We start from the raw sequence: 19,415 nt of genomic DNA, 5'->3' as shown, positions 1-19,415 counted from the left end.
TATAAGATTTCTGTTCTCAATTAGATCAGCTAAAAGTTCTCCTCTCGAACAAATTTTATTAGCATTATTCCATATCGGATGATGCGCATTAAAATCACCAGCCAAAACTGTACTAATATTCTGTGTGTCAATAAAGTTAAGAAGTAATAGGGTGTTTGATTTGATTATTGTTAATTGGGTTTGGAGGGATATATATGGATATCAGTAAATATGGAATTGAAGTATTTAGAGTTTTTATTGCTATTGCTTCTATTGGTTGAATATCTGGAAGTTTCAAAATTTTAAAATTTATTTCTTTTTTGATTAAAAACCCAACTCCCCCGTAACCTTTGTCACGGGTTTGTTTCGGAAAGTTATAACCTGGAAAATTGAAATCTTCTGTTGGTTTTAACCATATTTCGGATAAAAAAGCAATATCTATCTTGTGCGATTGTAAAAAATGGATGAGTAGTGACCGGTTAGCTGCAGGACGAATGCTATTGATATTATTTTGTAGAATGTTTAAATTTCTGAATGTCGCCATTTTAGGTAACTATATCAGGTGGTTTGGACTGTTGCAAAATTTCCGGATTAACCAGTTCATTTAGTTGGTTGCTTATGTTAATCAGAATCTGTCGGTTATCTAGCTTACTGTTTTCTTCATTAGCTTTTGTGATGTTTTTGACAATTGTTTCTTGAATTTGTTTTATCTTGTTTATGATTTTCGTTATATTGAGTTGTTTGATTATTTCGACTTTCAACGTGTTTACGATTTTTTCGAGTTCTGCTTTAGTAATGTATTCGTTTGAATCTTGTCGATGAGTTGTCTGAGTGTTGTTCAACGATTTATTCGGAATGATTACCTGTTGTTGTGTTTTGTGAATGTCTGTTGAAGTTTTGTTGTTTGTGTAGGTGTTGTTTACAGTTTCAGTATTGATATTGTTTTCAGTTTGGTTTTCTGGTGGACTTAGTTCTGGGAATTCATTAGTGTCTTGGAGTCTGAGCTGCACTTCTGAACGGACTGGGTATAATTTTGCTGCTTCCATGAAAGAGAGTTTGTTGTAGGCCATGGCCTTTCTGATATTGTCCTGTCGTAGTCGTTCCTTGCAATCTGGGTCAAAAGCCTTATGCTCATTTTTGCAGTGTATGCAAATCATGTTCAATGACTTGCAGTCTTGTCCTTCGTGGCCCTCATTTGAACAGTTGTAGCATCGCACTTTGGCAGCCTTGCATGCCTTAGTGAAATGTCCATAACGAACACATCTGACACAACATTTCATTGGAAAGATGTAGCAATCAACCTCATAGTCCAGTCCATAAATTTTAACCTCCCGTGGAAGTTTTTCCCCCTCAACAAAAATTTTAACTGAGTATGTCGGAACTAGGTCTTTTTTCTGGAGTTTCATGATTCTTTCTACTTTCTTGATTTTCAACCTTTCAGTTACGATGTTTGCCAGTAGTTCTGATTCCGAGATCGAGGGTGGCACATTCCTGATCACTCCGATGGTCTCTTGGTACATGGTTGGCACAAAGATTCTGTATTTGTAGTCGTCTGTGAGTACTTTTGAGTTAATTAACTGTTCTGCATGTCTGGGGTTAGCAAAAGTGATTTTGAATCTGTTTCGTCCAGCCTGTACTAGTTCTTGGTATGTTATCTTGATGTTAGTCAGAAGTTTAGCTATTTCCATTATGTGAATTTGTTTAGTTGCATCTTCTTTCGGTTCCATTATGAATGTTTTAAAAACTCGATTTTTCTGCCAACCATCCCCGAAGAGACCACCGTTGGCATCTTTGTTTTTGTTTTTGTCTTTGGGTTTGTCCTTCTTTTTGTCGGTTTTGTTCCTGTCGTTGTCCATTTTGGGTTTTTTGTTCGATACATTCTCGTTAGCTGTTGTGTCGTCCATTTTTCGTCTCAAGGTTCCCTCATTAGCTGATTCATATCCTGTCAAAGAGTCATTGTCTTCTTGGGGACTAGAAAAGCCCCCATTCTCGTCATCACTACCTCTCATCCAACGAGGATCATCCGATCGCTCGTGGAACAAAACAAATACCTACCACCAGCCACTGATCACCAAGCAAATTCTATGGAGTCAAATAATTACACTTCACTGATGTAAAAACAATCCACCACCACTTTAGACCGAAATCAAAAGTGAGGTCAAACAAAATTTGAATTTAAAACGCCCCGAAAATCTTAACACTTGGGAATATTTTCCAGCAACGTCTGCTTCGCGCGAAACTTCGAGAGAGAATCCACCTTCTGAAACTTGTTTGCTGACCTGGTTTTGTTTTTCTTTTGGACGCCTGGAGTTGTTGCTACGCAAGCAGGGATGCTAACATTGTCTGCTTGACAGTTCGCATCACATTCAAATGCACTATATCGCCTGCTGTGATCAATCTCCTTCCCACAGCTTTATGCAGTACATCTTATATCTCACAGAACCCATTACCCTCAGCATGGTCATGCTGAATACCCGTGCGTTTACCGCCTCGGCTATATGAAAACCCAAAAACTTTTATATGGGCCGTAACGCTCGGCCGGACTCCCCCCTCCCCCTAGAGCATTACGTAATTTGTGGATGGCGCCTAAGTGGCGATGGATTTTCACGAAAATTGTTCTAGGGGTTACGTCTGTTTGTCTGTGACGCTTTCAAAGATCATTTTAAATCTTCATAGTTGTGGCCTTCACAACTATCACGCAGAAAAAAGCATGGTAAAATCAAAAATATTTCAGGTAAATTCAAATAAATTGTCAATTTGTTCTGGCAACAAAAATAAAACTGTTTGGAACAAATCGAACGTCACATTTGAAGCAAACTCAATCCATTTTTGAAACAAACATGCATCTTCTGACAGGTTATGTTAGAAACAAATGTGAAATTTTTTGTTTTTTTGTGGCAGGTCGGCCCTATGGAAATATTTGTTTTACAATTAAATTTACAAAGTCATTTCCTTCTCTAGGAAAACCCACCAGCCGCATGGCACTTTCAATTGTGCTCATTCTGCGAATGGAGTGACGTGAGAAAAGTCGGAGTCGTATATCGAGATGAGGAATCCACTCTCGAATGAAGTGACTCGCCGTGTAAATCAAATGGAGAGTCACCTCATTCGAGTCGAGATTTCTCACCTCGATATACGACTCCGACTTTTCTCACGTCACTCCATTCGCAGAATGAGCACAAATGCCAACATCATGTAGATAACATATGCTCCCGAAATCAATGAGATTTCGTGGAAACTTTTGGTGAAACTTGACTTTTTTTGCAGGAGGAAATCTTGTTTGGTGCTGCAGCTGGAACTTGAGAGTTTTGTTTATGTTCTCGACGGCGAAACGGGGGGCTCTTCAATGGGTATTGCAGAAATCAATAGGTAATTGAGTTAGTTTTAAAAATTAATATTTTAGTTTTAAATATTTTATCAGTTTACCGAATAGACATGAATATTTTTGTTTCAAACGAACAAAATTTGTCTCCGTAGAGGCGCGCAGGGCAAGGCACAAGGTTGCTGTAAAAAGATATGCTGTCTGAGTTGATGTTTGAGTTCGAGTTTGAGTTGATCATTTATAGGCGTGGGACACGTGGGGGAAGGGTGGGGAGGAGGTAGGTTGTTGGTGTTGTTTTTTTTTTGTTGTTGATTGGTGTTGTTTTGGTGTTGTTTGGTGTTGTTTTTGGTGTTTTTTGTTGTGGCAACACCACAACACTGCAACACAGCAACGGGCAACGTTTGGTTGCAGCAACAACAAAATCCAAGATGACCGCCTAGCCCTAGCCAAATTGGCGATCTAGTTAACCTTTTTTCTTAAACTTACCTTGCTAGAGGCGCGCGCATCGTTTTTCTTTGTGTTTGACGTTTCACACTAGCGCCTTCTGTTGACGATATTGCACAACGCAGTCTTTCGTGAAACATTTCCACCAGGTGATGGTACACTCAACCAAATCATCTTAGGAATATCATAAACTGAACCTTATGATTCATCGAAAAAACGAAAATTTTCAATTTCATTAAGTGCCTTATGAAATTTTAAAAGAACCTTATGAAATGTTAATGTTCCAGAATAATATTCATGACGATGCCTTATGAAATATATACGCGTGTAACCGATCTGAAAATTTCATAAGTTGTACCTTATGACTATCATCACCTTTGTTGATGTGAAAAAGCCATAAGGCAAACCTTATAAAATCAAAAGTAAACATGGCGGAGTACGTTGTCGATGAGCTCGCTCTAATCGCGGATCTTTTTTCCGATGTGCCGGCGGAGTGCAGCGAGATCTTCCGGCTAGTGCGTCTACAGACAATAGATCTACTGACCATCGACGAGGAAAATTTTGAACGGAGACTGTCAATAATTCCGCACAGTCTAAATGCAGCGCAGCTTTGGGAATCAGTGTCCAATTGGAGGGTTCGAAACGTAAGTAGTTTGGAAAAAAATTGTTTACTTTTTTATAACCCTTTTATTTTTCTTACAGAATCTAGTTGGCGTCTGTATTGTCAACCAAGACAACATTGCCGTTCAGCAAACAACGGTTGCTGAAATTTCCCAGGTGACGAAACCCGAGCCTGAACCATTAGATTGGCATGACCTGTCCTCGGATCCGGCAAGCTGCAAACCGGGCCCATCAGGAGTAACCTCAGGAAAGGAAATACAGGAGGCGGCTTTTCAAAAGCAGGAGGACATAACAACGATCCCTGGAACTGCTGAATGGCCGGTCGGTGACGAGGATACTGTGGCAGAAAACCCATCCGATCAGGAACCGACGGACCCAGCGACAGCGGAAATCGTCCAGATCAAGGAACCCGAGCTCTTGATCGAGCCAACAAGCTGGTATGACCCGTTCTCGGATCCGATGAACTGCAAACCGGGACCGTCGAGAGTAAGCTCGAGGAAGCAGTTGCAAGAACTGGAAATTGGTTCTTTGGTTTGGCCCAATCCAACCGTTTCCAAAAACCGCTCATCTGTGGCAAAGCAAGAGGACATTACTCCGGCTCCTGGAACGTATGCATGGCCGGTCGACGAAGATGCTGTGACAGAAAACCCAGCCGAACAGGAACCGACGGATCAAGAAAATCAGCCCCTTGATAAGGTATGTTGGGTTCGAGGTTGGATTAAAAACTTAAAACCATTAATGCACAGTGAGCCAAAAACCATAATTACGACGGACAAATAATATTAGCGCCTAAAAAGAAAGTATTACACTAAAACGCCTAATTTCATCTTCATTAGCGCCTAAATCGTCAGATTTTATACTCTGGAAAAGTTTTGTTTGCTTTTTTTTTACTCTAAAATTTGAGTGCATTTTTTCAGTGTAAAAGTGTGATGAAAAATATCAACTTTTTGTTTGTTTAATATTCCATGCCTCGCTCAATGCCTTGCAATTTCCCGAAGCCACTGTTCGCCATTTGAACTTTGTTAACGTTGCAACGAATTTTCTTACCAATAGTGGTTTTTATTTTGAAGTGCGCACTTTATACGGTGTATTACCAACATTTCTTGAGTTACTTGAGAAAAATAGTAATAAGCATACAGCTATTCCCAGCAAAAGTAGGTGTACTTTCTACCAGTAGATATACATTAGTGTTCGTGATAAATACCTCAACTTGAAATGTCTGATGTTTACTTTTGATTTTTTCTAACAGCTGCCTGAAGGAAAACAAAAACCAGAAGATCTTCCGCCACTGACGCCAACCATTCTTCGATCTATGTTAAATCAAAGCGATTTTGGAAAACTACACGAAAAGAAAAATCCTCATTGAATATATAAGAAAATGTTATACATTTTTGCCATTTCGTTTACCCAATGAAATGTATACAAAATGTTTTTAAATTCTATTAGAAAATCGTAATGACAAGTATAAGTTTGGATTATACCTTTTATGTTCTTTTTCAAATAATGCTTATTATATGCCTTATATAAGTTATGCGGAAAAACTAATACAATATACTATGTTTTGTTTTGATTACTTGTCCATACTTTGTTCTATAATTTAATGACAAAACTGATAATAAAATAAAACACGATTATATTCAAATGTTTATTTTCAAATGGTTTTTGTAAAAATCATATTATTTCGCTAAAAATACTAAACCTCTCGCTAAAAAATAACACTCTCGCGGGTGTGTAAAGTTGTAGAGCATCATCCCGAAGGGCACCCACGGTCGATCACCAACTGGCAGTCTTCGTTGCAACGACGGTAGCGCAAGCTCAGGTCCGACGGGATTAAGGCCAGAATGTCGTTATTGTTGGAGTCCAGGTGCTTCATTATCTCCTTTGTCTCTAGATCTAATTTGATAACTTCCGGCTTACTTTTCTCCTTCTGCAGCTTGATGGAGATACCGCGAACCCGCAATTGGCGCAGGTCACTAAAATGGTTGGGCAGGGCCGATGGAAATCCGAAACGTGGAAATGGTGGCCACTTGCTCGACTACGCGCCTTCATGTAACTACAATTAGCCGCCACCCCTATGCTTCCGAACGATGAGAATTTGTTCCGGACAGATTTACCGCATACATGCTTGCAAATTCCAACAATAAACATCTCTCCTGAAAGCACAAATGCATTAACAAATGATGTAATTACTAAATTTGATTGTAACTTACCCGAAAATAGCTCTAAAACGGCCAACGAACTTTGTTTTCTTAATTCTTCTGCTTCGAGCGCCATGCTGGAATTTTCAATTTCAAACATTATCAAAAGTATAAGTTTTGCCTAATATATTTTTGCCATTAGGCAAAACTTATACTTTTTACTACAACGTGTTATACATTCTATGAAGTTTTATTTTAAATTGAATCAAGTGGCGTAATGAAGTTTATATGGAAGAATGGCATAAAATCTATTACTTTAAACTAATAAATAATACTATTAATTTTCTTTTCGTGTAATCCTGAAAATGGCAAAAACGCATTCTCTCGGAAACTGGACGCAAGTTGGTAGTTGAAACAGTCGGGAAGTATCATCTGGACCGAAAACGAAAATGCACATCCGATGCATTGAACGAACTGAGCGAAGTAATCATCAGTTTGTTTGAGAAGGAGTCCAAGGTATGTTTAACAGTTTAGTATTTTCAAGTACCATTAGTTGGGTCTGGGTTGGGTCAAGTCAATGAAGGATTATCAATTAACCCTCCTAAGATGTTAGAATTTTCGCACCACGATGGCGTAGTGCACGTTCAGCGTGCCTGTTTGGGTCATTCGATCCCAACATCCTACTAGGGTTAACTGACAATTCTTTGTCAGTTGTTTCAATTATCAAAAGAGTCCGACATCATTCGGTAACTAAAACACAAACATGTTGCACCTATCGAACTTTGATTGCATATATTATTCAAATGTTGTCACTTTCTTACAGGAAACATATTACATACCCGGACCAAAACGCTCGAATCCACGTGGGAAGCTTTTCAGTCACATCAACTATGTGAATCAGAGGAATCGCCGAAACGCTAAGCAAGAAGAAGCCCGGACTAAACCCATGATCGCTGAGCAAGAGGTTGGAATAGCCCCAGAGGTTGCAGAGGCAATTGCTTGGCTGGAAATCAATACAGCTCCGTGGATGACTGTTTCGGCGCAGTGGAGAATCAGTTTCCCTGGAAGAAAACACTTACTCAGACAACACAACAAGTCACAACAGCTCATCGATTCATATCCACACTTGCGTGAGGAATTTGGATACCAACTGGTAAGTGGTGTTTGTCATTGTATACAGTAGAGGATAATGCCTTGGACAGACTGGTGGTATACGTACCATGGTACAATTATCTTGAAACGAGTTCTATACTAATTATTATCTTCAGTCAAGACAGCCTTGTAATAATTTTCTTGACAACTTGTACCATGGTACGAATACCACCAGTCTGTCCCTGATATAATATTCGGCTTGTGGGGTAGATCAACTATAGACACTATAGATACCATAGACTCGCGGAGGCGAAGACAACTGTAGCCAAACGAACTGTCAGTTAATGTCGTCAAACGAGCATGACGTCACCATTCTAATTGCGACAATAGATTACGTGACGTTACATTCGCTCGGTATACTCTAAATTCACGGTAAAACACATTAAAATCGTATTGCTCAACCATGTCTCCGCGAGTCTATAGTATCTATAGTGTCTATAAGGTCAACTGTTTTACTGTTTTACCACAGACAAACAGAGGCATGGCTCCAAAGAATATAGGGTGACTGAAGGTACTCGGCAGTTTGGTTCTTTTCGCCTTGGGGGTGGAGGTTAATTTATTCAAATCATCAGTTTTTTTTTCAAAATTTTGATACAAGTCAAGAGGCGACACTAGTTATTTCAAGCAGAAGTTTCCCAAAAAAGAAACAAAAAAAAAACCGCAACACTTTTGTGGATTTTAACAGATTTTTTTGTCTTTTTTCGGCGTTTATGGGATAATTCGGTTTGGCAAAACTAATGTCGCCCCCCAAATACAAGTACTACACATTTTAAGGCCAATTTCAAACTAAATCGGTTGAAAAAAAAAAACATTGCAAGACAAAAAGAGTAAACCAAAGATGAACAAACGTAACATAACGTAAGACGTAAGTGGTTCAGCTAGAAACACTTTTGATTTTACTGTTAAACCAGATCACGGCGAAGATGATTCGAATTTTACGTCTTTTTGAGTTTATGTTACAGAATTGACTATATGATTATTTAAACGTATTTCTTTTTCAACAGATATTAAACTGCCTGTCCTGCTTCGAGCTTTGTGTACAGTTTTGGCACCAGTTAGGGCGACGAAGGGTTTCAAGCCAACCATTCCCCTTGCTCAAGAAGACATCTTTTTGCTGGCTGAAACTCGAGATTTGGCGCTTGCAGAGTTGCAGAAAAATCTGGACGGAAAAGCAGGTCAACAAGAACCGATTTCACCAAAACTTATCGTACTCGGTTCTGATCTATCGACGATTGACGGCAAATGTATCATCATTTACAAAACGATTGAATACACTTGTCCGAAAATCGTACGTGGCATTGACGTGCTCACTAAGCTGCGAATCATTCTGGGTCTGCCGTATCCCGTAGCTACAAAGCTTGTGTGGATGTTCATAGAACAGTTCGTGTATGGAGTCAACCCAGTAGGAGGAGGATATATGGTCATCAACAAGCTGATTGACTATCTCGAGCCTAAGGCAAAATGATCTTTCCGTGTTGCGTACCCAACTGTACCAGCCATTTTGCAACAGCAAATGACCTGTTGGAACATGTAGCAGATATTCATAAACTTCCAGCTGAATACTCTTACAGGTGCTCATATCCTAATTGCATTCAAATTTTTTCAAACATATACTCTTTTAAAAGGCATCTTAAAAATCATAAATTTGATACTCCAGAGTTAGCTTCAGGTTCCGGATTTAGTCATAAAAATATTCCAGCATCAGATCCAACATTAGTCATTGATTCTGAACGTATTACCAGTAATGAAGAATGCCAATCAGATTCCAATAACTTAAGAACATCAGCTCTAGAGTTAACTCTCCGTTTACATCAGAAATCGAATTTTTCTAGACAGGATGTGACAGAAATTCAAAAATTTGTTCAACAGTTCTGTTCAACAGCAGCAGAGAACATTGAGAACATGAATGTTCAGATATTAGAAACAGAGAAAAAATTCCAATACCATAAGTATCTCAGAGAATTGAAGGATGCATTTAAGTTTATTGACAGCGATTACAAATTTATGGAGTATTTGAAAAACCTAAATGTTTATCAAGAGCCATCAATATTATTACTTGATAATGATCTCGTTAAAAAAGTTATAACCGAAGAGGCAAGAAAGTCATGTTTAGTTTTGAACCCAATTGAATTTCAAATAAGATCATTTTTTGAAACTAATGACATTTTGAAGAAAACGTTGGATTACACCGCTAAATTAGAACAATCACCTGATATAAAACATTTTGTAAACGGATCTCTATGGAAACAGATTAAATCGAAATATTCACAAAACGATTACAATTATGTTCTACCCATTTGGCTTTATGCAGATGAATTCGAGGTAAACGACCCCCAAAGTTCACACAGTAAAGTTGATTCAATTTGCGGTATATATTTCAACTTCCCGACACTTCCTGCGGAACATCGGTCAAAGTTATGGAATATATTTGTTGGAGGGTTTATTAGAAAAGTAGTAATTAGTCGAACTGGTGTTAACAAACTGGTTGACATGTTGTTAGTTCCGTTTAAAAAACTCGAAGATGAAGGAATAACTTTTCAATTAGAATCGCGTCAGGTTAGAGTTCGTTTCGTCCTTTGTCTGTTCCAAGGTGACAATTTAGGAGTACACACTTTACTGCAGTTATCGAGCGGATTTAACGCCAATTTCTATTGCCGGTTTTGCCGGAGGCATAGAACGCAGCTTCAAAGTGATGATAAGGAATACGTTGAATTTTTACGAAATGTTGAAAACTATAAAGAAGATTTACTCATAGATAAGCATTCTGTTACCGGTATTAGTGGACCTTCATCTTTCAATCAACTAAAATCTTTTCATGTAATAGAGAATCCTAGTGTCGACGTTATGCACGATATGTTAACGGATAGCAGCTTAAGAAGAATACCTGATTTTGAGCTAGCACGGGAAAAGCAAAAAGGAAAAACCGTTACCGTACGTATGACTGCTGCAGAAGAGAAATCGTTTTGTAAGAACTTCACTTTAATATTGGGGCCTTTTATCACTGATTTTAATGATTCGGTTTGGACTTTTTGTAAAACTTTAGTAGAAATTGGAGACTTAATCAGTACGTCGACATGCTCAGAAATTGCCATACCTACACTGCAAAAACTGCAAATATTTATTCTATGTGAAAATTCACATCGATCCAATTGACCTTCCCACACATAAATTTTATTACCTAAAATATAATCAACATGTTTGTTATCTATGCTTTAGATTAGTTTCACAAATAGTATTGGTATGTGTTAACACCCATAGCAAAAAAATATGTGTGTACACACATAATAACGATGCATGGCGTCGTTGTCAGCCGTCCGCGATCTGCAAAGTGAAAAAATGGTGACGCGTTTATTGGAACTTGACCAGCAGGATTGTGTTCTCCAGAAAGGAAAGATTGATTTAACAATTTAACAAACTTATTTTCTTTATTAGTTGTTGCTTGTAAGAGAGCTTGATAACGAATGAGCTCACTGTCGGGGAGCTACCACTTTTATACCTGTCATCCATAGGTCGCTGCATACTATGATTGGATTCTCCACTCATGGCACTCTGCGTTGTCGATGACTCCAACACTCCTCCTCAACGTAGGATTGCCATGGCCAGTCTTGCTGCTCCTCCTCAACGTACTAAACCGCACAGTTGTCTCAAAGCCTCAATCCGAACTCTTGGAACTGGTTTGGTCAGCAAATCCGCTAGCATCTTCTCAGTAGGACAGTAGATGAACTTCACAATTCCGGTCTGCTGTAGATCCTTCGTAAAGTGGTATCTTGTGTCAATGTGCTTGGTGCGATTGCTGTATTTTTCCGAATCCAGCATATGCAAGCAACTTTGGTTGTCCTCAAACATAACGATTTCAGTTTGATCTTCTTCCAGGTCCTTTAGTAGCCTTTGTAGCCAAAGTGCTTCTTGTGACGCTTCCGATAGGGCAATAAATTCAGCTTCCGCGGTGGATAATGCAACGCATGTTTGTTTCCGGCAGGCCCAAGAGATCGTTCCTCCGGAGAATCGAAAAACGTATCCACTGTTGGATTTCCGGTCGCTTCTGCATTCAGCCCAGTCTGCATCCGCGTAGCCGCAAAGTCCTGTTTGATCCTTCCGGTTGCTGAGGCGTAGTTTCAGATCGATTGTTCCTTTTAGGTACCGAACGATTCTTTTCAACTCATTCCAGTCACTCTTGGTAGGCTTGGTAATTTTCCGACTTAGGATTGACACCGAGGCAGAGATATCCGGTCTGGTGTTAACCGAAATGTACAGTAACTGCCCCACCAGTTTTTGATATTGATGGTTGTCGGGTAGTAATTCTTCATCTTCATCTTGTTTGCCGTATCCAGTATCCAATGGGATGGCCGATACTTTTGCTTCTCCTAGTCCAGACGAGTTTACTACTTCAGTAATGTATTTCTTCTGGTGAATGTAGAAATCCCCAGCTTCGTCGCGCTCAACTTTGATTCCAAGGTAATACCGCACGTCACCTAGGCTGCTTATTTCGAAGCTTCTTGATAGTGCACACGCCAAAGCATTAATCATCTCTTCGTCTTCACTGGCAACGATTAGGTCATCTACGTATACCAGCACATAGCAATGTTGACCATTCGAAAGCTTCTTGTACAGGCAGGGGTCCGCTTCGCATCGGTCGAATCCTTCCTCCACAAGAACTTGATGCAATCGGTGATTCCATGAACGTGCTGCTTGTTTTAGACCATAAATACTTTTCTTCAAACGGCACACCTTATCCTCTTGTCCTTTAGCCGCAAACCCTGGAGGCTGTTTCATAAAAATCTCCTCCTTAAGGTTGCCGTGGAGGAACGCTGTCTTCACGTCATACTGCTTTACGATCATTCCTCGTTTTGCTGCTACTGACATCAGGGTCCTAAACGTGGTCTGTCGAACTACAGGAGCGAAAACTTCATCATAATCAGTTCCGTAGCGCTGACTGAATCCTTTGGCCACCAAACGTGCTTTGTATCTCGTAATCCTTCCTGTCGCATCTCGCTTGACCTTGTACACCCATTTGCAACCAATTGGGCTCCTTCCAGCGGGTAAACCAACTAAATCCCAAGTATTGTTTGCTTTCATTGCGTCCAGCTCTTCCATCATCGCGTTCTGCCACTTGGTTTTGTTAGTGGAATCCAACGCCTCTTTGAGATTCCTTGGCTCTCGTTCATCCGATTCGGCTGTGCACGCATACCTTTTTGGGGGTTGTCCACGGTTGGTCCTCATTGATCGACGCAATGCATTTTCACTCTCGACATCATTCGGATCATCTTCGTGATTGCTTTCAGTTCCGCTCGGAATAGTTCCTGCATCATCCCAAATTTCATCTTCATCAGAGTCATCATCATCATCCATACAAACGACACCAGACTTGTCCGCACGATCGCTCATCAAGGGAACAACTACTTCACCATTTGTTTGCTGTGCTTCAAATCGGGTTCCAGGATTGATCGACTCAAGAAACTTGACATCACGACTGATTGTGATTTTTCCGGTATTCACATCGAGTAAACGGTAGGCCTTCGATACTTCACTGTATCCTACGAACTTCAGCTTGATTGCTTTCTCATCCAATTTCGTCCGATTCTCGCTTGGGATGTGACAGTAAACATCGACACCGAAGGGGCGCACGTGTCCAAGATTAGGCTTCTGTCCAAACCATCGATGATACGGTGTTCCTTCAATTGTCCTGGATGAAAGACGGTTCTGCAAATAGTTCGCTGTTGCCACTGCTTCTCCCCAAAATCGATTGTCCATGCCGGCATCAATCAGCATACATCTGGCCATTTCCACGAGGGAACGATTTTTCCGTTCTGCCACTCCGTTTTGCTGAGGGGAATATGGTGCAGTCAGCTGTCCTATAATGCCATTACGCGCCAGAAATTTGTTGAAACGCCTTCCAGTGAATTCTCCACCACGATCGGATCGCAAAATTTTCGGCTTTCTTCCAAACTGCGTTTTGACCATTTCGACGTACTCCTCAAATTTCTCCAAGGCTTCAGACTTCCGATGCAAAATATAGACGACGGTATATCTACTGTAGTCATCTACGAATGTCAAAAAATATCTTCTACCACCAACGGTCGCTGTCCGCATCGGTCCACAAATGTCCGTATGTACTAACTCCAGCACGGCCTTCGACTTCGTCACAGATTGTTTTGGAAATGGACTTCTTTGCATTTTTCCCTTCAAACAAACTTCGCACAAATCCGAGCACTTGCAGCTTTTTAGCTCAATCCCGTTCGCCAGACTTCGCATCTTGAGGACGGCATCACAATCTCTGTGCCCCAGTCTCCTATGCCAAACGTGTACACAATCCGCGCAAGATGTCACCAGAGCTGCCTTTTCATCCAACTGTCGTAACACGAACAAGTTTCCGGAAAGCACGGCTGTAGCTCCTACGACTCCATTCCTATGAATGCTTGCACCAGCCTCATCAAACGTAACCTTGAATCCTTTCTGTACCAAACGCTTCACCGATAATAAGTTGGATTTCATGTCCGGTACAAACAAAACGTCATCCAAAGTAATAACTCCTCGGTTGCCGTCGCCATCTAGCACAATCATGGATCCTGATCCGCGGCCTTTGGATCTTGTCTTCATCCCGTTGGCCACCCAAACGTCTTCTTGGGAGTTCCCGTCTAGCTTTTCGAAGAATCCACGTTGATTAGCGATGTGACACGTTGCTCCGGAATCAAATATCCATTGACCGTCTGACTTCGTCGAACTCCCGGATAAAAACGCCCAATTCTCCAGTACTGGTCCACGATCTTCATTCGAAACAGCATTGGCTTTCTCCCGTTTTGGAACCTTCTGCTTCGATTTCTCGGCTTTCCACTTTCTGAACTTCTCGCATTTGGATTTCTGATGTCCGGGTAACTTGCAGAAGTAGCACGCATCACGATTTGAGTCCTTGGAGCCGGCTTGAAGAATCATCTCCGAACGTTCACCTTCGATCCGGTTCTTCCGCTTCTGCCATTCATCGAGCAATTTACCTTTGACCAGGTTCAGCGTGAGGTCTTCATCCGGTCTTGCTTCCAAAGCAGTCACTAGCGTTTCATACTCTTCTGGCAAGCTGCTGAACAGTATCGCAACGAGCCACTGATCGTCCAGCACTTTCTCCGGCGCCAAATCGTTTAATTTTTCAAAAAGTTCGGTAAGCTTCGCAATGTGGACTTCCATGTCTCCATGCTTCTCCAGACGCAACTGGCAAATCTTCCGCATCACGGAGACCTTCGTGCTCATGGTTCGCTTGACATGGAACTTCTCCAGGCTGCTCCAGGCTTCACCTGCTGACTTCGCCTTCCTGATATGAACAAGTTGATTATCTTCAATGGCCAATCCGATGGTTGCCAACGCAAGTTCGTCTTTGTTCTTCCACGCTTCAGTAACTGGTTCCGGTTTCTCCTCCTTGACGACAGACCAGCATCCTTCCTTGACCAAAAGAAGCTTCATCCGAAAACTCCAATTGTCATAGTTGGATCCGTTGAGCCTTGGGAACGACACCAGCTTCTCTGCCATGGTTGAACTGTCTTGAAAATTTTCTCCAAATCCAATGCACGGGGAATCGATAGCTTCTGTGGTCCGATTTCTGGATCTTGACAGCTTCAGTGTTCCGCGCAAGGGCCCATAACCTATTGGAACTTGACCAGCAGGATTGTGTTCTCCAGAAAAGAAAGATTGATTTAACAATTTAACAAACTTATTTTCTTTATTAGTTGTTGCTTGTAAGAGAGCTTGATAACGAATGAGCTCACTGTCGGGGAGCTACCACTTTTATACCTGTCATCCATAGGTCGCTGCATACTATGATTGGATTCTCCACTCATGGCACTCTGCGTTGTCGATGACTCCAACAGCGTTTCAGTTTACAAAGAAAAAACTGCAGGAGTTGCAGTTCCCAGTGAAGTAATTTGACCAAAATCATAGCGGTTATGTGCACTGGAGCATGAAAAAGTCATCTTCAATCGCTTGAAATCAAAAAATTATCGGAAACTTGGGAATTTTTAGAAATTTTCACAGTTTGAAACATAACTCGGAGGTGCAAAGCTTGGTATGCAAAGTTAACCGATTGGTCACTCACTGGTGGTTAACAATCAACCAACTTTTCGGTGCAATACGATATTTGGCTTTTTTTTAAATGATCTCTTGGATTTGTTTTAAAATCAATTCCAAGATCAATTCTATAGTTTTATGGATCAAATTTGTAATTTTAATCCCCGGTAAAACTTCTATACTCTCATATCAAAACCATTTGAGCGCATCTATTGATTATATTTGTCATTCTGTATTGTTTTTATGTGTAATCACACATCAGAACGATAAATACCAAAAAACAGTTCGTTATGTGTGTCACACATAAACAGTATTTGTCTAGACAAATTGCAAAAATATATGTGTACGAAACATAAAATGAATATTTGCAGTTTTTGCAGTGTACTTTAAAAAGTAAAATAGAACTTCATCATAAACTGTACCAACAATTATTCCAAGATTCATTAAAGCCTAAGCACCATTTCCTAGTCCACTACCCTGAAATCATAAAAAAGTGTGGTCCAATAGAAGGAATGAGCTGTATTAGAAATGAGGCAAAACATCAAAAATTCAAGGAATATGCACATGTAATTATTGGGGGCTGGCCGTAGAGCGTTAATAAAATGAACTAATCGGTTTGGCTCTCAGAATAGTAATGAACAAATTTTCTCTTTATTGATAATAAATAACAAAATAGGGTTGCTAGGGTTGCTTGCCGCTACGCGTCACCATCGCCTACTTCCACACTCCTCCTCGATGGTAATATTCCAGCTGCTTCTCGGAACTTACGTAGCTTCACCGCATGAAGTGGCTTAGTTAACATGTCGGCAACCATTTCTTCGGTCGAACAGAATACCGCTTGAATTTCTCCATTGGCCTGCATCTCTCGAATATAATGGTTCTTGGTTTCGACGTGCTTGGATCTGCGACTTACATTTGGTGATGATAGTTGTTTAATGCAAGATTGATTATCTTCAAAAATTATAATGGGCAGGTTGATTGGCACAGAGAAATCTTCCAGAATCCGCAAAATCCATTAGACTTCCTGACAGCATACTGCAAGCGCTATGTACTCAGCTTCCGTACTGCTCAGTGAAACACATGTTTGCTTCTTGGAACTCCAGAATATTGAACCGCCATTCAGTTGCAGCAAATATCCAGATGTCGATTTCCTGTCCTTCGCGTCTCCGGCCCAATCCGCGTCAACGTATACGGTTCGTGGATCTGATTTGATGCCCAGTATCAGCTCATGGTCCAACGTGTGCTTCAAATAACGTAGAACCCGTTTCGCTTCTACCCAGTCGGCTTGGGATGGGCAACTCACTTTTCGTCCCAGGATCGAAACGCTAGCAGCTATGTCGGGTCGGGTATTCACAGAAACGTAAAGCAAACCACCAACTAGGCTGGCATACTGCGTGTTGTTTGGTAGCATCTCACTCGTCTCCTCCTTGGTTTGCAAATATCCGGGATCCAACGGAATCTTGGATGGCTTCGCTTCCTCCATTCCGAAACGACTCAGCAGCTTCTTGATGTATCCGGCTTGATTCAACGAAATACGGTCATCAGTTCGTTTCACTTCAACTCCTAGGAAATAGCGAATGTTGCCCAATGACGTTACAGCGAAATGTTTGTTTAATCCTTTGATGATTCCGGAATACTCCTCCTCGGTCCGACAGGCCACAACGATGTCATCAACGTAAACAGCCAAATAAACGGTGTTCTCGCCTGTCCCACGGTAATAGAGGCAGGAATCGTTCTTCGATTGCGTAAATCCCATCTTCTTCAACGCAGCATCAAACGTAGTGTTCCAGACTCGAGCAGCCTGCTTCAAACCATAGAGGCTCTTGCGAAGGTGGCAAACTGCGTTCTTGTCGGTTGAGGCTATTCCTGCAGGTTGTTTCATGTAGACAGTTTCTTGAAGTTGTCCGTGTAAGTAGGCTGTCTTGACATCAGCGTGTTTCAATAACAGCTTCCTCTGGGCAGCAACTGTAGCGAGAATCTTGAAGGTAACAGGTTTGACGACCGGTGCAAAAACTTCATCGTAGTCAATTCCAAATTTTTGTGTGAATCCTTGAGCTACAAGTCTTGCTTTATACCGCACCACGTTGCCTTGTTCGTCCAGTTTCCTTTTAAATATCCACTTGCATCCAATTGCTTTTCTCCCGGCAGGAAGCTTCACTAAATCCCAAGTGTGGTTCTCCTTTTGAGATTTGAGTTCGTCCTCGATAGCTGCTATCCACATCTCGCTCTCAGGACCTGTTACCGCCTCTTCATACGTTCGCGGCTCGGATTGCTGCTTGTAGATGATGTTCAGCGACTCAGAGTATCGTGCGGGTGGTTTACCTTTGGTACCTCTTTCCGATCGCCGGGGCAGTGGTGAATCAGGAACTTCTTCGGTGCTGCTGAGAAACTCGATGCTGCTATCACCTGACTCGGACTGCTCCTCCTCCTGAACGAGTGTAGATTCCGCTTCCGACAGGTCCTCTTCGAATTCGACTTGGGTTGGTATTTCATCTGGTGTTTCATCCGGTGTTTCTGGATCGCATTCAAATTCAACGACTTCAGGATTGGTAGCCTCTTTCGTACGGTCATCCTCTTTGAGAAAACGAGCATCTCTGCTGATCACAACTTTGTCGGTATCAGGATCAATGAACTTGTACGCCTTATGATGGTCCGAGTATCCGATGAAAATCATCTTGACTGCTTTCGGCTCCAACTTGGTTCGTTTTTGATCCGGAACGTGAACATATGCTGAACTTCCAAATATCTGCAAGTGCTTCAAATCAGGAACCGTTCCATACCAGTGTTCGTACGGCGTTTTCTGAACTGATCTTGACGGAAGAACGTTCTGCAAATGAGCTGCTGTGTTTACTGCTTCCGCCCAATATCGGTATCCGAGCTTCGCATCAATTAGGAGACATCTGGCCATTTCCACGAGACTGCGATTTTTCCTTTCGGCGACTCCATTCTGCTGCGGGGAATAGGCAGCAGTGTATTGCGGAGTAATCCCTTCTGCACGGTAGAATCTTCCGAGTGCTTTTGACTTGTATTCACCGCCCTGGTCCGATCGTATGATTGAAGGCTTCCTTCCAAAACGCGTTTCTACCATCCTGACGTACTGCATTATCTTGTCAACCGCTTCTGACTTCCGTTGCAAAAAATACACCACCGTGAATCTCGATCTGTCATCTATCATGGTCATGAAGTATCTTGATCCTCCAGGTGTGGGTGTCTTCATCGGACCACAAATATCCGTGTGAACCAGCTCCAGAATGCTCCGAGATGATCCTGTTGCCTCCTTGGGAAAGGGTAAACGAGCCATTTTTCCTTCCAGGCAGCACTCGCACGTTTCTTCTACCGGACAATCTTCAATTTGTATTCCTGTGGCGAGCTTGCTGTTGATCATTTGACGAATAGCGTTTGGATCTCGGTGTCCCAATTTCCTGTGCCAGTGATGCAGACATTCGTTGGTGTGAACTGCTGCTGCGGTTTCAGGTTTCATCAGCTTGACGTAGTACAATCCTCTAGATTTCACGGCTGTAGCTGCAGACATCCCGTTGTGCGAAATTTCACAGTTGTTTCCGGCAAATACGACTTCAGCTCCTTTCTCGGTCAGCTTGCTAACAGAAACCAGGTTCGTTTCCAACTCCGGAACCAGCAGAACTTCCGACAGGTTTATTTTCTTCGGCATCCCATCCTTGGCTTCGCAAAACAATCGTCCGCTTCCTTTG

At 41.5% G+C, this 19,415-nt stretch overlaps 1 protein-coding gene across 1 annotated transcript; it reads left to right on the top strand.

Annotated features, from left to right (window-relative positions):
- Nucleotides 1–3,906: 3,906 nt before the first annotated feature.
- On the top strand, nt 3,907–5,702 carry LOC134286396 (uncharacterized). Its single transcript, XM_062848009.1, has 2 exons — nt 3,907–4,389; nt 4,448–5,702. Exons 1-2 carry the CDS (start codon nt 4,174–4,176, stop codon nt 5,144–5,146), a joined length of 915 nt encoding a protein of 304 aa, XP_062703993.1. The 5' UTR covers nt 3,907–4,173; the 3' UTR covers nt 5,147–5,702.
- Nucleotides 5,703–19,415: the final 13,713 nt, after the last annotated feature.

Source organism: Aedes albopictus, chromosome 2 (assembly GCF_035046485.1).
Source record: "Aedes albopictus strain Foshan chromosome 2, AalbF5, whole genome shotgun sequence".
NCBI classification, from domain to species: domain Eukaryota; kingdom Metazoa; phylum Arthropoda; class Insecta; order Diptera; family Culicidae; genus Aedes; species Aedes albopictus.
This window is presented reverse-complemented; position numbering and strand designations above follow the sequence as displayed.